This window comes from Myotis myotis, unplaced genomic scaffold, assembly GCF_014108235.1.
Source record: "Myotis myotis isolate mMyoMyo1 unplaced genomic scaffold, mMyoMyo1.p scaffold_m19_p_11, whole genome shotgun sequence".
In the NCBI taxonomy this organism is placed as follows: domain Eukaryota; kingdom Metazoa; phylum Chordata; class Mammalia; order Chiroptera; family Vespertilionidae; genus Myotis; species Myotis myotis.
In genome coordinates this window covers 21,236,084-21,256,341 of record NW_023416315.1, presented here as the reverse complement: position 1 = coordinate 21,256,341, position 20,258 = coordinate 21,236,084, and the positions used below count along the sequence as shown (strand labels likewise).

Here is a 20,258-nt window from a genome sequence, read left to right as displayed (position 1 = left end):
CCACAAGTGGGGAGAGTCTTAACAGACAACCAGTCTGGTATTTTACCACAATGGCTTTCAGGTTCAGGATTGACAGACTCTTTATGGGATAGCTAATATGTTGTTTTAATAAAGCATCACTTTTAACATAACAGAAGCAGAGAAGACACACAAAGAAAGTGCTTGTTGTTTCAAAACCTTAAAAATTTGCCTTAGTATTTTAAACAGGTCAGCAAAAGAAATAGTTGTAAAAGCATATTGTCTTAGAACTTCCTAGCAATAAAAACTTAATAATTATGAAAATACTAGAGGCCCGGTGCACAAAAATTTGTGCACTTGGGGGGGGGGGGGAAGGGGGCGTCCCTCAGCCCGGCCTGTGCCCTCTCGCAGTCTGGGACTCATCAGGGGATGACCACCAGCTGGCTTAGGCCCGCTTCCTGGGGGGATTGGGCCTAAGATGGCAATCAGACATCCCTCTGGCAGCCCGGCAGCCCTCGGGGGATGTCCACTTGCCAGTAGGGAGCAGGCCTAAACTGCAGTTGGACATCCTTAGCGCTGCTGAGGAGGCAGGAGAGGCTCCCACCACCACCACTGTACTGGCAGCCATCAGCCTGGCTTGTGGCTGAGCAGAGCTCCTCCCATGTGAGAGCGACCTGACCACCAGAGGGCAGCTCCTGCATTGAGAGTCTGCCCCCTGGTGGTCAGTGTGTGTCATAGTGACCAGTCATTCCCAGTCTTTCTGCTGTTAGGGTCAGTTTTCATATTACCCTTTTACTATATAGGGTAGAGGCCTGGTGCACGGGTGGGATCTGGCTGGTTTGCCCTGAAGGGTGTCCCGGATCAGGGTGGGGGTCCCGCTTGGGTGCCTGGCCATCCTGGATGAGGGGATGATGGCTGTTTGCAGCTGGTCACACCCCCTTCATGGTGGGGGTCCCCACTGGGGTGCCTGGCCAGTCTGGGTGAGGAGCTGAGGGCCGTTTTTAGGCTGGCAGGTGACTGAAGCTCCCAACCTCTCTTTTTTTTCTTTTTCTTTTTTAATTCTGGGATTTATTTACCTTCTATGGCTGCACTGGAACTGAGAGCCGGCTTTAGCTCTGAGGCTCAGCTCCAGCTCTGAGACCTCGGCTGCTGAAAGCAGGTATCTGGGTTTGTTTTGCTTCTATAATTGAAACACTGTTGCAGCTCCAGCTCTGAGGCCCGGCTGGCTGAAAGCAGGTTTCTGGGGTTTGTTTAGCTTCTATAATTGCAACATTGTTTCTTAGAGTGCAGCTCAGAGGCCGGCAGCAGCAGGCGGGGAACCTTGGCTTCCTCCATCACTGGAGCAAGCAAGCCTCTTGTTCTCTTCAGCTGCCTGGCTGCCGGCCACCATCTTGGTTGGCAGTTAATTTGCATATTGTCCTGATTAGCCAATGGGGAGCATGTCGGAGGTACGGTTAATTACCATGTTTGTCTATTATTAGATAAGATGAGCAGAATCTTACTGTTGTGCTTGCCATGTAGAAACTTCTTTGATTTGTGAAATAAATTAGATAAATTTGGTTAGCAAAAAATGTTGTTCCTATTTTTTTCATTATTTTTTTATTTAAAAAAAAAATACATTTTATTGATTTTTTTACAGAGAGGAAGGGAAAGGGATAGAGAGTTAGAAACATCAATGAGGGAGAAACATCGATCAGCTGCTTCCTGCACGCCCCCGACTGGGGATGTGCCTGCAACCAAGGTACATGCCCTTGACCGGAATCGAACCTGGGACCCTTCATTCTGCAGGCCGATGCTCTATCCACTAAGCCAAATCGGTTAGGGCGATTTTCTTCATTATTATAGTCTTGTTTTGAAAACTCAGAAGCAAGTACCATAGGGTTAGTTTCTTATATGTATTATAGAATGAGTGATGATACCGGTTCTGTGTCACACTGTAGAGATAGCTTTTTGAAGTAAATCCTCAGTTGCTATACTAGTACTTTTGAAAAAAAAAAAAAAGTAAATCCCTTCCCCCCCCAAAAGTATAGCACAGAAAACATTTGGATCATGTAGATTTTTGTAGTCTATTTTAACTATTCATCTGCTATCCAGTGCTTGGTGTTCTGTAAGCCAGTGAGCATTTACTGAATCCATTATAGATTTCTACAGTTTGTATTTAATGTAAAACAATATATTTTTAATCAGTAACTATGTGGAAATTAATGGGAAGAAAAAATGAATACTGGAAGTCAAGGTAGGATTATTGAACCCAGAATGAAAGGGTAGAATTGGTATAGGTAGAGAGGAACAGATAGGCTGAGCTATTTTAAGTATATCAGCTGAGATTTTACATGGTTTGAGAGATCTGAAGAAGCATGTACCAGAAGCCAAAGAAGACAGTTTGGGTCTAGGTCAGCCGTGGGCAAACTATGGCCCGCGGGCCGGATCCAGCCCGTTTGAAATGAATAAAACTAAAAAAAAAAAAAAAGACCGTACCCTTTTATGTAATGATGTTTACTTTGAATTTTTATTAGTTCACACAAACACTCCATCCATGCTTTTGTTCCGGCCCTCCGGTCCAGTTTAAGAACTCATTGTGGCCCTCGAGTCAAAAAGTTTGCCCACCCCTGGTCTAGGTATTAGTGGAAATGCGTGAGCGATGGTAATGAAGACTTAGGTTGTTGGGTTAGGTCAGAGTCTAAGTAATAGTTCTTTGTCCTAATCACATACAGGATTAAGATTACTTGAGAAAGATGCTAAAAAAAACCAAAACAAAGTGTTCACATAAATGTGCCCACACCCAGGTCCCACTTCCAGAAAGTCACTGTCTTTTTCTTTTTTTAAGGCCCCTAAAGATTCTTATGTGTAGCTAGGGGATCGCAAACATGGGTGAGGAATGCAGGCGCTGAGAGATTAGCATCTGTTACAGGAGCCAACAACCTAGGAGAGGGAGGGATGGGTTAGGTTAGGGAGTAAAATGATGAAGTTCAAAGGTCCAACATAGAAGCTGTTGGTTGCAAAAGAAGCAAAGAGCTAGGCTTTCCAAGAGAGTTCATAGTTTGTTTTTTATTTTGGTTTAAAAGCTTTTTAGCTCCTATGTAACTTTCTGAGTCATATTGGAAATTCTTTATTTCCCAATTTGTCTGTGTCTTTATATTTAATCACATTTTAAAGGAGGAATGCCAATATTTAAAAGTACATGTCTTCTCAAAAATTATCATGTAGATATCAATATAAGTTGCATTTAATGATACATTTTCTGAAGATTAAAGTTTTTCTTAGTTGGGTATCATTCAACTTGTGTGATTTACTTGTTTCAGATTCACAATGACATCCTTTCAAGAAGTCCCACAGACTTCCAATTTTGCCCATGTCATCTTTCAAAATGTGGCCAAGAGTTACCTTCCTAATGCACATCTAGAATGTCATTATACCTTAACTCCATATATCCATCCACATCCAAAAGATTGGGTTGGTATATTCAAGGTAAGAAAAACTTTCTTCCTATTTCTTCCATCTGGGTACACTCTATTTTCTTTTACGCAGTTGATCAGTAGCTTTACTTGCTCTATCTTCACTCTACATTCAGGGTCATTTTTATAACGTCAGATATAAAACATTTACATTTGTAAATGTAAACATTTTGTATTTAACAGTGGGATAGTATACAACAAATGTTGGAAACTTGAATCCAGGCTTTGCTCTCTATGATCAAAAGGATTGGCTTCACTCAAGGTCATGTGAAAAAATTTTAAGAATCTTTGTTTTCTTTTTCCATTTTCTCCTTTTCTTACCTGAAAAAATGAGAAGAATAGAGCAGGGTAATGAGGTTGAGGAAAGGACATTCCTGGCAGGAAGATGGTATAAGTAAAGGCACAGAGGTGAGAATGTTTATGAGAATGAGTAATTTTAACTAGAACAAAACTTGACTTAGGTGGTGTAAGATAAGGTTGGAATTAAGCTTCATTCTGTCTACAAAGGACCGAAGTACTGGCAGTGGGAAGTCTTTGTAAATATAGGTATGTAGGTTGATGTGTGGAATAGACTGCATGACCTTTCTTATGTTCTGAATTTTTTACTTAAAATTATAACCACTTTCTTATTAATATAGCTCTGAAACATTTTACCTTGTGGTGGGACATTTATGCTGTTTATGATATTTCTGTCTAAGAATCAGCATTGCATCCTCACATGTATGTGGCATTTTTGCTGTATTTTTCTTTTAAATAGAAAGGACCTTTACTCTTGATAATACAATATTTGAAAACTACAATATATAAAAAAGAAAGTGAATGGCTCTATCCATTGTAGCCTCCACCTTCCCCAGAAATAGCTTGTAGTTAAGTTTGGTATATATTTTTCTAGATTTAAAAATTCATAGGCTCATTTTCTGTATTTCTTTGTAGGTTTTATATTTGTACACATATAACCAGAAAATATATTTTCAGTGCCTTTCCTATTGTGTCGCTCTCCCTTTATCTCCTCCCCCCAAAATAGTGCCCCCCCTGGACCTCAGTATCTCCCTTTCCCTCCCTCCCTCTTTAAAAGTGCTTTAAAAAAAAAAAAAAAAAAATATATATATATATATATATATATATATATATATATATATATAATTGATTTTTTTACAGAGAGGAAGGGAGAGGAGGATAGAGATTTAGAAACATTGATGAGAGAGAAACATCGATCAGCTGCCTCCTGCACACCCCCTACTGGGGATGTGCCCATAAGCAAGGTACATGCCCTTGGCCTGAATCGAACCTGGGACCTTTCAGTTCGCAGGCCGGTGTTCTATTCACTGAGCCAAACCGGTTAGGGCTAAAAGTATGCTCTCTTCACCCTAATGTTTTTCTTTCTCTCAATGTTTCTCTAGAACTTATTAATATCTTTATTTTTGCTAGGTAACCTTGATGTCCTTCTGATCTTCTTTACACTTCCTCTCAGTTTCCTTTATGAGCAGTACATCTTTCTTTATTTTTTAAGAGCAATACTTCTTTTTTTTTTTTTAAATATATTTTATTGATTTTTTACAGAGAGGAAAGGAGAGAGATAGAGAGTTAGAAACATCGATGAGAGAGAAACATCGATCAGCTGCCTCCTGCACATCTCCTACTGGGGATGTGCCCGCAACCCAGGTACATGCCCTTGACCGGAATCGAACCTGGGACCTTTCAGTCCGCAGGCCGACGCTCTATCCACTGAGCCAAACCGGTTTTGGCAGAGCAATACTTCTTATCCAATATGTTTTTCTAACAGATTAATCCTAGTTAAAGATTTTCTTTTTCTTCCATGTTACCCTTGCTTAATTTACTTTTTTGCTTTTATTTCACTATTGCATTAGTAGAAGAATGATGCCAGTACTATTGTACTTTCCCAAACTAAACTATGTGAAACATCCATTGTTTTGGTTCCTTCCTTACTGTAGATACACCTACACCCTTTTATAACTGGATTAAAGTGTAGCTCTTAGGAGCAATACATTCTGAAAGTCATAGGTAACTTTATAACTGTTCCATTGTTCAAAATGTTGTCAGGAGATGGTAGAAGCTCTAGGGGATATGAAAAGAACTGTAGAGTCAGTTCACTGTCCCTAAAAGTCTGTGTGTCTTTGAACTAATATGATAACACTGTGTGTCTTTGAACTAATGATAACACTAACATGATAATGAAATTCGTGTACAGGGTGTGTGTCCCTCAGTCCAGCCTGCACCCTCTCCAATCTGGGACCCCTTGAGGGATGTCTGACATCCCTCTCACAATCCAGGACTGCTGGCTCCCAACTGCTCGCCTGCCTGATTGCTCCTACCCACTCCCCTGCCAGCCTGATCGACACCTAACTGCTCCCCTGCCAGCCCGATTGCCCCTAACTGCCCCTCCTCCTCCCGCTGACCTGATCACCCCTAACTGCCCTCTCCTGCTGGCCTGGTTGCCCCAACTACCCTCCCCTCCTGGCCCAGTCACCCCTAACTGCCCTCCCTTGCCAGCCTGATAACCCCTAACTGCCCTCCCCTGCAGGCCTGGTCCCCCCCAACTGGCCTCCCCTGCAGGCCCGATTGCCCCCAACTGCCCTCCCCTGTAGGCATGGTTCCCCCCAACTGCCCTCCCCTGCAGGCCTGGGTTCCCTCCAACTACCCTCCTCTGCAGGCCTGATCGTCCACAACTACCCTCCCTTTCAGGCCTGGTTCCCCCCAACTACCCTCCCCTGCAGGCCTAATCGTCTACAACTGCACTCCCTTTTGGGCATGGTTCCCCCCAACTACCCTCCCCTGCTGGCCTGATTGTCCACAACTGCCCTCCCCTGCCAGCCATCTTGTGGCGGCCATCTTGTGTGTTGGAGTGATGGTCAATTTTCATTTTACTCCCCCCCCCCTTTTTTTTTTTTTTAGATAGGATGTAATTATCATTGATGTGCTAGGTATTGTGCTAAGTGCTTTACAGGGATTATTTTATTTAAAAAACACACACAACCCTTTGAGATTGTTACCATTATCTCCATTTTAAAGAGGAGGAAACAGAAGTAATTTATTTGAAGTCATAACTAGAAAGAGGTATTTTCTGGTAATCTGACCTATTTCTTATACACTGTGATTAACAAAAATTACCACTTAAGGAGTACTCACCATGGTCAGGCACTCTGCTAAGTGCTGCTTTTATATTTATCATCTAATTTTATCTTCTAATAGTTCAAAGGGGAAAAACTTGAGCCTTAATAGGTGAGGTAAATCACTTACATCACAGATTCTTTAAACTTCCTTCTTATCCGTAAAGAGATGAAAATTATGTCTTTCAAATGTTTTTGACCCTGACACACACAAATTCTGTGATGCGACCTAGCAAGCAAAGGTGCTTGCAAATACATCTGAAACAGATTTTTTATGAAGCAGTACTTAGCTGTCATGTACTCTGATCCTTTTCTAATTCTATATAAATCAAAAAGTTAATGTCATGAACCACTAAATTAATATACTTCCTACTGGGTTGTGACCTACAGTATGAAAACACTCTTTTGGAGACTAAAGATTGTTAAAATTCTTCCAGTGGTCTGCAATCTCTAAAAGTAGGTCAATCAGAATTAAGAATATACTTAAAATTTAACTCGGTGGAGTATTATTTCTTGGAATATTACTGGCAAATAGAAACCTAGTACCTATTTTACACATCTCTAATCCATACTTAGCACGCTACAATTCATCTGGATAATACAGACTGAGATATGTAATGTATACATGTTGTAAGTTGAAAGTGTTTTAGAGATAGGACATAGGTAGTCTATTTTTGTATATAAACATCTTGATAATAAAGGACTTTTTACAAAATTTACCAATTGGCTTTAAGCAAGACTTGCTAAAGGTGAAAGATCAGTGAAGTTAGTGGATTTAAGGGGCAGGGCTCTAATTAAACACTTAACTTTGAAGCATAAGATAATGTTTAAAAAACCTGTTTAATGAATTCAAATTTTAAGCAAAATTTAAGTTTTTCTTTTTGATACTAAGATTTTCCTTGAGAAATTGGATATCAAATTGCATTTTAATACATATTAGAAACTCTACTGTTTGATTTATATAGATTTTTTTATAGCATTAGGTTACAGCTTAATAAAAAACTATAAAATCTGACATGCTGGTTAAAATATTATGATTTGTAAGCATATTAACCCATGTCTTAACTTTAGGATGCAGTAAAAAACAATATGCTATAAGATATCACTCTATATTAAACTTTTTTCTAATAATCTCCATGTTTTCTTTCCTTTAGGTTGGATGGAGTACTGCTCGTGATTATTACACATTTTTATGGTCCCCTATGCCTGAAAATTATGTAGAAGGATCAACAGTAAATTGTGTATTAGCATTTCAAGGTAAGAACTGAAAACTGCAGAACTGGGTGAAACTAGGTATTTTATTGCTATTAAAAGTGATGTACCCATTGTAATTGTCTACTAAGGCATAGCCAGCATACCACAATTGAATTAATTAGTATCTTTTGTTTAGCAAAAGTCATAATGTAAATATCTACTGGCAAAAAGAAACCTAGTACCTATTTTAAACATAGGTCACATGATATTTTATGTAGACATTATAAAGGCTTTTGCTTGTTAACTTTCATTGAAGAGTTGATTTCTTATCAGCTCTTTACCTTTGATGTTTTTTTTCCCAAATGAGAAAACAATGCTATTACTCATGTTAGAATAATGTAACAAACTATAGGCCCAGTGCATGAAATTTGTGCACTGGTAGGGTCCCTAGTGGCTGCTGGCTGCCGGCCAGGGCCTCCATCCCTTCCCCCAGCTACCTGCCGCCACTGGCTGGGGCCTCCTTCCTTTCCCCTGGCCAGCCCACCCCCTGGTCCAACTTCCCAAAGAACTCTGGTGGAGGGGACAATTTGCATACTATACTTTTTTTATATTGGATGGGATTAGAGGTGAGAAAAAGACAGGGATGGGCAAAAGTAGGTTTATAGTTGTAAGTATGTGAAAGTTTATTTTATTATTTTTCTATACAAAAATGTTTCTTCTTTTGGGTTTGTCTGATGCTTTGTCATAATTGCACTGAGGTTGTACATTTTCAGGAAGAATACCAGAGAACTAATGTTGTACCCTTCTCAGTGTATTGTATCAGGGAGCACTATGCCCATATATCTTATTACTGGTACTAATCTTGATCACTTGGTTAAGGTGGTGTCTGCTGGATTTTTCCACTGTAGAGGTAATAGTTTTTCTTTTGTAATTAGTGACTATTATAGGGAAGTTACTTTGAGACTAAGGAAATAATCTTGTTTCTCTTCAAACTTTTACCCACTCATTTTAGTATACATTACTGAATCTTGCTTAACAATAATTATTGTTGTTGTATTTGTCTGGTGATGCTCCTCTATTCTCATATTTCTTGTATATTTATTAGTTGGAATTATGTTAGGAAAAGTCCTCTTCACCGTGGACTCATGGATACTTATTTTATTCTATGGAATAAAGTCTAATACTATCATCATTTTTTTGCTCAAATTGTCTTAGCTTTTTTTGATCCTAGGTAACTCCATTCAGGTCAGCTCCTGTGTTTTTTTTTTTTTAATATTCCCTTCATCCTCCAGTGCTTTTTTTTTTTTTTTAAATATATTTTATTGATTTTTCACAGAGAGGAAGGGAGAGGGATAGAGAGTTAGAAACATCGATCAGCTGCCTCCTGCACATCTCCTAGTGGGGATTTGCCCGCAACCCAGGTACATGCCCTTGACCGGAATTGAACCCGGGACCTTTCAGTCTGCAGGCTGATGCTCTATCCACTGAGCCAAACCGGTTTCGGCCTCCAGTGCTTTTTAAAGGACTTCTTTCTTACTTTCAAGCCCCAGATGATGTTCTTGGCTTACCTTGTGTTTTTCTCTGCCCCTCTCTCTTATTTCTAAAGAGAAAGGCCAACTATTTTTTAAAGAATGAAATCAAATGAACTAGATATCATAAGAATGAGACTGAAAATTTTAAGATATGGAAGAATAACAGCCATAGTGATTACAGATTTCTGTTTAATAGTAACATCCAAGACAAGGTGAATGTATTCATTTTTTGTAGGTTCATTTCATAGTCATTTAATGCTTCCTTTTTATAGGTATTCCAGAATTTTTATATTCTGTATCTGCCCTCAATATTTCTGAGGTCTTGATATAGGATATAAAGCATGTGTATAATGAATGGTAATACAAGGTATATTGTGGAAGTTGTTTTTCTTAATGTAAAAAATACCATGGGCGTTTTGGAGGGAAGGGAACTTAATTTTGAAATAGGATAATCCAGCAAAATTTGAAAGAGAAGGTAACAATTGAATTGAAGAAAGAAGGAACAAATAGTGAACACACATTAGTGGCCTGGATGGTATAAATACGTTATCTATAGATACTTTGGAACTCTAAGATAGATGGCTTGGAGTCTGCTTTACAGCTAAGAAACTCTGGGGCACAAGAGGTTAAGTAAATAATAGTTAGTGGTAGAGCTGGAATTCCAGAATAAAATCTGTGTAGTTCCAAAGCTTTTTTGTTCTACAGCATCAGTGGACCTCATCATCTTTTCTGCTGTTACACAGTTTACACGTGTAGCATATTCCTTTTGTTAATATCTCCCTTTTACATGTAATGAATTGAGGGAAGATTTCTTTAAATGGCATGTTCTCACTCCTAATAATTCTCCTAGATTTTCATGCTTGTTTTTCCCTTGCTCCTCCTCCAGCCTTCCTCTCCTTGAAAACTACATTTTGACACTCTCCCAGATGACTTAGTTTTGCTCTAGTGAAGATTTGGGAAAAGGATATTCTGGGAATATAAGCTTAGATCCAAGGTAGAAAAATTCGGGCATGTTAAGGGAAGAAGGGAAAGTCTAGTTCTGATAATTTATGAAAAAAAGGAAGAAAGACATATCCTAAATGCCTAGAAACAGGGTCAGGAATGAGAGGACGTGACAAATATTGTTAAAGTAACATTTTATAATAGGAAGTTTAATAATTTTTGGTTAACTTCCTCTTAGGATATTACCTTCCAAATGATGACGGAGAATTTTATCAGTTCTGTTACGTTACCCATAAGGGTGAAATTCGTGGAGCAAGTACACCTTTCCAGTTTCGAGCTTCTTCTCCAGTTGAAGAGCTGCTCACTATGGAAGACGAAGGGCATTCTGACATGTTGGTGGTGACCACAAAAGCTGGCCTTCTTGAGGTTAGTACCAACAGTGAGTTAGTGATTCATAGGTAATTTTAAAAACAGAACATGTAAGAACACAGGTTAATTGGCATTTTAAGAATTCTTATGTTATGCAGGTGTATAACCTAAAAAGCAGATGCTTTTAAACTAAAATAATTGAAAAATACTTAGTGTATTTTTTTTCCTGTTTAAAAATCTTTATTATTGAAAATATTACATATGTCCTCCTTTATCCCCCATTGACCCCCACCAGCATGCTGCCAGCCCCTACCTCTGGCCTTCAACACCTTATTGTCTGTGACCATGGATTATGCATATATGCATAACTTAGTGTATTTTTGAAATGCTTTAAAAGTCTTTTTATCACAACTATGTTATTGCTTTCACTGTGGCAGGGACTGTCCCTAGGCTCTAGAAGTGTTTTGTGCATAGTAGATGTGCAATAAACAACTATTGAGAGAATTTAGACCTATAGCTTTCCTAATATTTCCTCACCCCCAACCTTTCTTCGGTGGTGCCTACTCCATTAAGTGTAGAATGGTAGAGATTTGGAAGGTGAAGCTGGAGGGAAAGTAGTGTACAGCAATAAATCTGTCATTGGATGTGAACTTTATTTTACTGTACTATGGAGCATACTCTATCCCAAGTGTGGCAGTGAATCAGAGAAGCATCCCAGTCTCAAGGTTTAAGTTGAATATCTTTAGAATGATTTTTTTTTCCTTGTCATCTGATCAAATGAATAAGCTTGGATTAACCATAACTGAAAAAAGGTGAAAAACTTCTCACTATTTTTTTAAATTGAATATTTGGAGTCATTGCATTGGCTCCAATAGAAATGTACTGTGTAGATGCTCTAATAATGCCTTATGTCTTAATTTTTAGTAGTTACTGAAGAAGAAATTAGAACAACATTCTTTCAAAATATTTCTCAATATTTTGAAATACCCTAAACCTAAGTACTGGAATGTTACATTTGTGTTTCTGTGAAATACAGCTTCTTTAATTGGTTCAGCATCCATTTTTGATTACTTTATATTCACATTTACTGACAGGTCATTGCTTTTCTTTATAGTCAGATGAGCTTTTTATATGTAAATATTTTATGACTTTGATTTTATCTTATTTACCTTAATAAACTGAGATTAGAGAAAAAAGACAAGAGGTTATAGATAACATACTTTATTTTTTTATTTTTTTGTGTGTGAATTCTTCCATATCTACCCTTCCCCCTTCCAGAAATTCTTCTCTTATCTTAAATAAAGAAATGTAACTTTTATAGGCTGACTGAAACATTTTGTGTTGACAACTGCCTGATGATCAAGGTTTTTAGCCTGGTATTTGAATGCTAGTCAAAGATGCTGAAACAAGCCCGGCTCTTAAGAAGAATGCAGTTAGTTTACATTGCAGCTTTTTGAATACTTGCTAGACCACCCTGACTTCAGGGCCACTAACAGAAGAAGGGGCGTTTTGACATCTGCATCTCTTATGCACGTTTTCTAAGTAAATTGGGACACCATAACAATTTATTTCACTTCTTCTTCATAAAGAAATGTAAATTGCTGTCTCTTAGGGAAATATTTCTGAGATAAAATGTTTTTATATTCTGACCAAGTTTTGGACAAGTCTTTTAAATTTTCACATTCAGCAAAATCTTTAATGATTTTATCTAAAACTGCACAAAAATAGTAGATATGTGAGACATTGTCTAGGGTACTATTGACATTAAAAGTGATAAATAAAATATAATGCTTCAGTGTGTGAATCTTGACTGGATCCTGGAGTTTTTAAAAAATTACTAATTTTCTTAACTATTATAATGGTAGTGGTTGAATAGGAAATTGTTCTTATTAGGAGATGCTTGCTCTCAGTAGTTAGGGGTGAAGTGTGCAATTTTGTTTCAAATGGTTTAGTTCCCCTCCTCCACAATTACATCGATAAATTGAATACTGAATATAAAGGGAAATAAAATTAAAATGGCAAAATATTAGTGAATTTAGGTGATGGGTATATGGTATTCATTGTAAAATTTTAACTGCTATGTGCTTGAAAGATTTCACAATACAGAATTGGGGGCAGGAATTTGATTTGTATACATTTTAATCTAATTTGAATTTATGTGCCAATTAAATGAATCACTGGGTAAAAGTGGTTCTTTTATAATGTTCCTTTTGCAGTATATCAAGATGTATCTATATTTTAAGCTATGAGAAAGTTTAGAGCCAAAAGCCATTATAAAAAATAAAATAGGCAAGGTATGAAATACGTTCAGTAAATAAATAAAGTTTTCTCTTTTGAGGGTATTTACTCCTGTCATTTTCATTTGGTGTGATGAATGAGGTAGAAGGGTCATTCTAAAAACTTATAGCCATTCAACTTCCATAAAAACCATTTTAGACTTCAATCAGTTTGGTTCCATGACCCTGGAAAATGGACTTGGGGTCTATTGTTGGGCATACATTTTATTTATTTATTATTATTTTTAAAATACATTTTTATTGATGTCAGAGAGGAAGGGGGAGGGAGAAAGATAGAAACATCAGTGATGAGAGGGAGAATCATTACTGGCTGCTTCCTGCACACCCCACACTGGGGATCGAGCCCACAACCTGGGCATATGCCCTGACCAGAATTGAACCGTAACCTCCTGGTTTATAGGTCGACACTCAACCACTGAGTCATGTCGACCAGGCCATTTTATTTTAGCTAAATGTATACGATGCCTCCTCTGAGTATACAATCTTCCCTCATTAGAGTCAGTGATGTCTGCCTGTAAGAGAAGTGTTAACCATTTTAGGTCCCTTAATTCATTAATTTTTTAGAATATTAGAGTTTAGATTTCCTGAACAGAATAACTATTAGTGTTTCCATAATAATTAATATAATGTTATAGTCCGCATTTTAGTCCTAAAATTTGCATTTATTTATAAAGTTTTTTTATTTATTTATGCCACATAAAAGGCATCACATATTGAAATTTATTCCTAATACCTTATTTAAAGAACCCTTTTAATAGTAATCCCTAGGTGAAGGCCTTATGTAACATAAGAAAGTTCTTAATAGATTCAACGATTTCCCATAATTTGCATTCAGGAAGAGGTATACATTTTCTTCCAAATTATTACTCAAGATATGCCCAGAGTTAAGTCACTTATGAAGCCTTATCTTTAGTACTGACTTGAAAAATGATCAGTAGGAAACATCATAATAAAATTCATTAGCTGTACTTTTAATTTTTTTCTTCTTTGCCCAACCAAAGGAGGCTTCATGAACTTTTGATTCATGAACTTTTCTACCTGAATGCTAAATAAGGCTATTTGATATGAAGTAGAATGTAAAAATTCTTTCTGTGAATGTCTTTACTATTTTTTTGAAATGGGAAATCAATTTGTAACATTATAGGATTATTTAAAAAAAAAGACCCAGTATGAGTTTTTTTGTTTTACAGTTGAAAATGGAGAAAACCATGAAAGAAAAAGAAGAACTGTTAAAATTGCTTGCCGTTCTAGAAAAAGAAACAACACAACTTCGAGAACAAATTGAAAGAATGGAAAGAGAACTTAACCATGAAAAAGAGAAATGTGACCAACTGCAAGCAGAGAAAAAGGTTGGTTGAGTCTAAGGGAACTGATAGTAGTTGATAGCCTGAAACCTACTTTTTACAAGAACTGAACCAGTTACAGTGAGTGAAAACCCTGTGTTGAAAAACAATAGCATTTAGACAGATATTTATACAGAAACAGATCAGTTTCTATCAACCTTCTATCACAACTTTTTTTATGTTGTAAGTGATTAAAATTTTGGATTTTTTGTACCAGGCTTGATGACATAGTGCCTGACAACTGTTTCTAGATGCTTTATATCTAAATGTAGAGTATTTGATTGATTTTGAGGGGAGGGCTTGGAAATACACTTAGGAATGATAAACACTGAATAAGGGAAAATAGAATAAAGTAGTTAAATTACTTTTCCAAAAATCAGAATTCAGTGAAATGAGATGTAGTATTAGACAAACTTTTGAAATCCTTGATGTGAGAAATTACATAAATTATCCTAAAAATATCTAATATTGGTGCAATTTCTTAAGCTAAGAAAAAAAGAAGTGTAAGTATAAAATAGTGTGGTTTCATTAGAGATACAAATGGATTTTAATTAGTAGCTGAAAAAAAATGGGAGAAAAAAGTGAGTGTTAACCTTGGTAGTATCATGAAACATGATTTGTCATTGGGGTAACATTGAAAAGTGCTATGTAAAATATGAGAGTGACTAATTAAATTTTTTTTTTCTCATTTTCGTTGCCTGCCCTCTGGTGGAGAAGTTAGTGAAATCAACAAGAGTGTATAAAAATGCAAGAAAAAAGTTAATTTAGTATATGTAAAGTTGAATGTATGTTACAATTTCTGGTTTAGTTTTTAGTCTTAGTTTATAAACTTTGGAGGGGACAAATTTGGGATTAAAATTTAAGAATACATAGATTTCTGTAAGATGCATATTTTATCATACTAATTATGTTTCTCAATACTTTATTGTTGTTCTTTCTTAGGAACTTACTGAAGTATCAGAAAATTTAAAAATGGAAAATGAAGAACTTAAGAGGAGATACAATTATGCTACATCCAAAGCTGTCAAGCTTGAGGAAGATATTCTGTTAGTGACAAATAAAGCAATTGAAAAAGAAACTGAATTAGACAGGTATTTCTGACACTTTTAAAAGATATCTTTATGTTCTAAAAATGTTTTAACAAAGTTATTTTGTCTATATTAATGTTACATGACCTTAACCCAGTTTAAAGGACAAACTCAGGAAGGCCCAGTGTGAAAGAGAACAACTTGAATATCAGTTGAAGACAGAAAAGGATGAGAAGGAACTTTATAAGGTAATTTATTCTTTCCGTTTCTGTTACTTTTCTATTGCTGTATAAGAAAATTACTCTAACACTTATTTAGTGGTTGGGAATTGGGAGCAGCTTAGCTGAGTTTTTACAGCTCAGGATCTCTTGTGTAGTTGCAGTTCAGGATGCAGTCACCTTATGGCTTTTTTGGAACAGGAGGTTCCATACATTTAAAGAGTAAAGTGCAAGAAGTATGCTAATTCATTTATCTCTGGTACTCTTTTTTTTTTTTAATATTTTAAAATTTATTTTAGAGAGGAAAGGAAAGGGAGAGAGAGAGATCGAAACATCAATGATGAGAGAGAATCATGGATCGGCTGCCTCCTGCATGGCCCCTATTGGAGATTGAGCCCACAACCCGGGCATGTGCCCTTGACTGGACTTGAACCTGGGACCCTTTAGTCCTCAGGCCAATGCTCTATCCACTGAGCCAAACCAGCTAAGGCATATCTCTGGTACTCTTAACCAAAGCAAGAGAACCCTTTATAGTGGAAAGTAGTTTTGATTTGTATATCTGTTGTGAGCAAATGAACAGCCACAGCCAAAGTTTCTGGGAAAAATTTATTGGGTTAATTAACAACATATATATTTTCAGGCATACAGAAAATAAGTGATATAGTAGTTTTCACAAGCAAAAATTGAATTGCTTAAGATGTTTTCCAGAATCTCATTATGCTTTTATATCTGAATCTGTCTGTAACCTAATGTTTTGCCAAAAGAACAACCAAATCCATTTGTGATTTTAAAGAGAAATTAAAATCATTAAATCAAAGGAAAAGACCTTAGAATTATTATTATTATTATTATTATTATTATTAGTGTCTATGGAAAGTTAAAAAAAAAAACTTAGAAAAGCTGTGTTGTTAATCCACATAGTTAGCTAGTCACTTGGCAGAACTTGTGTCTCCTGACTCCAAGTCTGGTAAGTCTTCCCATTCCTTAATCATATTTGGGTTAGAGATAGACAGTGGTATTTTAAACTTGGACTGACTTAGGTTATGGAGTTAGAATATTCTTGACATTTTTAAGCACTGTTACAGGTCCATTTGAAGAATAGAGAAATAGAAAATACCAAGCTTGTGTCAGAGGTCCAAACTTTAAAGAATTTAGATGGGAACAAAGAAAACATGATTACTCATTTCAAAGAAGAGATTGGCAGACTACAATTCTGTTTGGCTGAAAAGGATAGTCTGCAAAGGGCTTACCTGCTTACCACCTCAAGTAAGGTAAGTACTTTTGCAACATGTATTTGAAGATTGTAAAACATTATCTCTGTTAAATGTATACAATATGATGGTTTATATTTTTAATCTTCTCTCCCCCAGCCCTTTCTTTTGAAGAAGTTCAAACTTATAGAAAAGTTGGAAGAATGAAACAATGAATACATATTCTCAAATAAAGGCAAACTGTCTTTATCTCCCCCATATATATGCCTTTTCTGAGCCATTTGAAAGTCAGTTGCAGGTATTATGACCATAATACCATTAGCACACCTAAGAAATTTAACACTGATTTTTAGTATTCATTTTGTATATAGTTCTAGTCTACATTCAAATTGTCCCAAATATGTTTTTATTTAACCTTTAAAATTTCTTGATCCAGGCGTGGTCAAAGATCATATATAAATTTAGTATTGTGTTCTTGGTCTGTTCTAATCTATAGTAGTGTCCCTATACTTTTTGTCTTTTTTGACATTGATACTTTTGAAGAATTCAGGCTTGTCTGAGGGAATGTTCCATAATTTAGATTTGTCTGTTGTTTTCTCATGTCTAGATCAGGTCAAACATTTATTTTTGGCAAGAAAAGGCATAGGTGATGTTTTGTACATTCTGTTGCAGTCATACCAAAGGTCACAGTGTTAATTTCATTCTTGATCATGTTAGGTTTAACTCATTTGTTTAAAGTTATGTTATGTCTGCCTGTCTCTTCATATATCAGTGCCTTTCCCTCTGTGATTATTGAGTAAATCTGGGATAATACTTGAGATCATGTGAACATCCTATTCCCCAGTAGTCTCTCACCCAGTGTTTTTTATCCCTTGATGATCCTCACCTGCATCAGTTATTACTTTAATGATTGCAAAATGGTGACTTAAAAATTCTGTCATTCCTTTCACATTTATTAGTAGGTATTCCTTTATAATGAGGAGAGGTTCACTATTGCCATCTCCCCCTTTATTATATCACTATGGTCTTTGAATTCTTTTTTGTTCAGTGTATTATGTTATCATCATTCTTTTTTTTATACCCAAATAGTCCCATATTTAGCGAGGGGGAATCTTTCAAACCTGCTTTTGTGTCTTCTTGATTCAATCCCTTAATGCTTTGAGTGCTTTTTGTTTTGTGGCACAACTGTATGTTAACAGCTTTAGGGATTAGCCATTTTTCCAAGGAGCTCTGTTTTTTTTTTTTAGTAGGGAATGGTATTTTGAAACTGGATCCTGTTGCTACTAGGGGTGGTTTCCTTGTACTTTCATTAAACATTTTGTGTTTAATTTATATCTTTACTTCAAATCTAGGACCTTCCATATCTTTCTCTATTTTATATTAATACTAGAGGCCCAATGCCCAAAATTCATGCAAGAGTAGGCCTTTACAGCTCCAGCTGCCTCTCGGCCCCATCTCCTACCTGCACCTGCCTTGGCCTGGCACTGCCCTAATCGGCTGCCACACACCCTGGTTTCCCAGTTCTCTGGAGCCCCGCCGGTTGATGGTCCCACAGAGGGTGGTCTGGGCCGCCTCCTTTGGGGCGATCGTGGAGTCTCCCCATTGATCACCCTGCCGGCCGGTGGCCTGGGCCTCCCTCTGCGGGGTGATCGTGGGGCGAAGTTGGGGCCCCCTGACCAATCGCATTGGCACCCGCCTTGGCTGGCCTGGCACTAGTGGGTGTCATTGTGGTTGTCTGGACGGTTGTTCCGCTGTTTGGCCATTCGGTCGATTTGCATGTTACACTTTTATTATTATAGATCTCTTATCAATGTGAGAACCCTTTTTCCAAAACATCATTATATTTGTTTTCTACCCAGCTATATATGCCAATAAATTCAGAATTATGTCAATGCCACTTCCAACAATAAGTCTGCTAAATAAAATTAAGATCTATTCCAAAACTTTTCATAGAGTATATTTCACTAAGGAAGTATAGGACACTATGTTCAGATTACTTGAATTAAAATTTTAAAACTTCGTTATGAATTTGTAGTACAGTTCAGTGTATTTGTATATATTTAAGCTTAATATTAGTTTTTATAATCTTAACCTTTTGATTTAATTTTTTGAATATGTGAAATAGTTGCATCATACAAAAGTCAAAATGATATAAAAAATTTACTCTGATGTCTCAATCTCTTCCTTATAAAATCCCTGTTTTAACTTATACCCATAGGTAAACATTTTCTTTACTTTCTGCTTTTTTTTGGAAAAATTAAGCTTATGTGCAGGTGTTGGTGTGCACATACTCCTTTTGATCCCTTTCTTAAAAAAAGATGCCATGCTATATATATTTTGTACTTTGCTGTTTTTCATTTAACAATATAAACTGGAAATCATTCCATATTAACTTATAGAGATCTTTCTAATTTTTAAAAATGGCTGTGTAGTACTATTTTGTGTAGGTTTACATTGATTTATTAATTTTTATGGATGAGTATTATGTTGTTTTCAGTAGTTTGCTGTTAAACACGCTCAGACATAGTTAATATAAATGTCAGACATACATGACATTTATATTTAACTAGAGGCCTGATGCACGAAATTCTTGCAAGGGGCTTGGCCCTTGCAGCCGCAGAGGCTTGCCTTGGCCCTCACAGCCCTGGCTTTGTCCGGAAAGTCATCTTGAAGGACTTCCAGAAGGACGTCCACAAGGTCGTTTGGCTGTCCAGTCTAATTAGCAAATTACGCTTTTATTATTATAGATGATTAAGGTCCAAGTTACTTTTCAGTGTATTTAACGTGACAGATTGCAAATGTAAAGGTGAAAGTGTATTTGATTGCTTATTCGTTGTTTAATAAAATGCTAAAAATTTCTCTAAATATCCTTTTCTTATTAAAGCAAGACTTCTGTGAGGAAAAACATACAAAAGGAATACCTGGAAAAATGATTATTAATTGTTAAAACTTTTTTAAAATTATAAAAGCAATACAGTATCATGGTAATAAGAGAATTCAAGTAGTACATGAAGGTACAAAGTAAAAGTAACCCTCTGGGAAGAGATCAACCAAAGAACTTGCATGCATATATGCATAACCCACGGACACAGACAACAGGGTGGTGAAGGCCTGGGTTGGAGGGTGGGATGGAGGCAGGCTAGAAGAGATCAATGGGGGAAAAGAAGGGGACATTGTAATACTTACATCATTATATAATTTTTAATTTTTTTGGAAATGTACTTAATGAAAATGTGGTTATATGATATTTCAGAACCTATAAAAAATTGAAGGAATGTCTGGGCATCTTGCAAAAGGAGTAAGCATACAGATCTTTTCTCCTTCATTGCAACAGCTGTGTAGTGTCTCTCTTTTACAGCTACTTAGTATGTAATCAGTTTTAATTGTGTATAGTCTTTATTATAAGCATATTGCAATAAAAATTATTATACAGATATCTAGACATACACATATAAATCTGTAGCGTAAATTCCTCCAAGTGCAATTGCTGGGTTGAGTGTTAAAATATTCAGTTATTTAAAAAAAGTAATATACCAGCAGTATATGATACATGCTACTGTTTGTAATGGCTGCGTAGACTTTC

The 20,258-nt window shown here is 36.6% G+C and overlaps 1 protein-coding gene across 6 annotated transcripts in view; it reads left to right on the top strand.

Moving 5' to 3' along the window:
- TAX1BP1 (Tax1 binding protein 1) overlaps positions 1–20,258 on the top strand; it is a 63,216-nt gene that overhangs the window by 4,645 nt on the left and 38,313 nt on the right. For 5 of the 6 annotated variants that reach the window (XR_004970831.1, XM_036327754.1, XM_036327753.1 and 2 more), the window contains exons 2-8: positions 3,261–3,426; positions 7,696–7,798; positions 10,448–10,635; positions 14,066–14,224; positions 15,161–15,309; positions 15,404–15,494; positions 16,550–16,735. Coding sequence is in view for 5 of the 6 variants with exons in the window: in XM_036327754.1 (XP_036183647.1) it covers positions 3,268–3,426; positions 7,696–7,798; positions 10,448–10,635; positions 14,066–14,224; positions 15,161–15,309; positions 15,404–15,494; positions 16,550–16,735 (1,035 nt within the window). In the remaining variant the exon portion in view is untranslated. The remainder of the gene's footprint in view (positions 1–3,260; positions 3,427–7,695; positions 7,799–10,447; positions 10,636–14,065; positions 14,225–15,160; positions 15,310–15,403; positions 15,495–16,549; positions 16,736–20,258) is intronic. The other variant, XM_036327755.1, reaches the window with a different exon arrangement.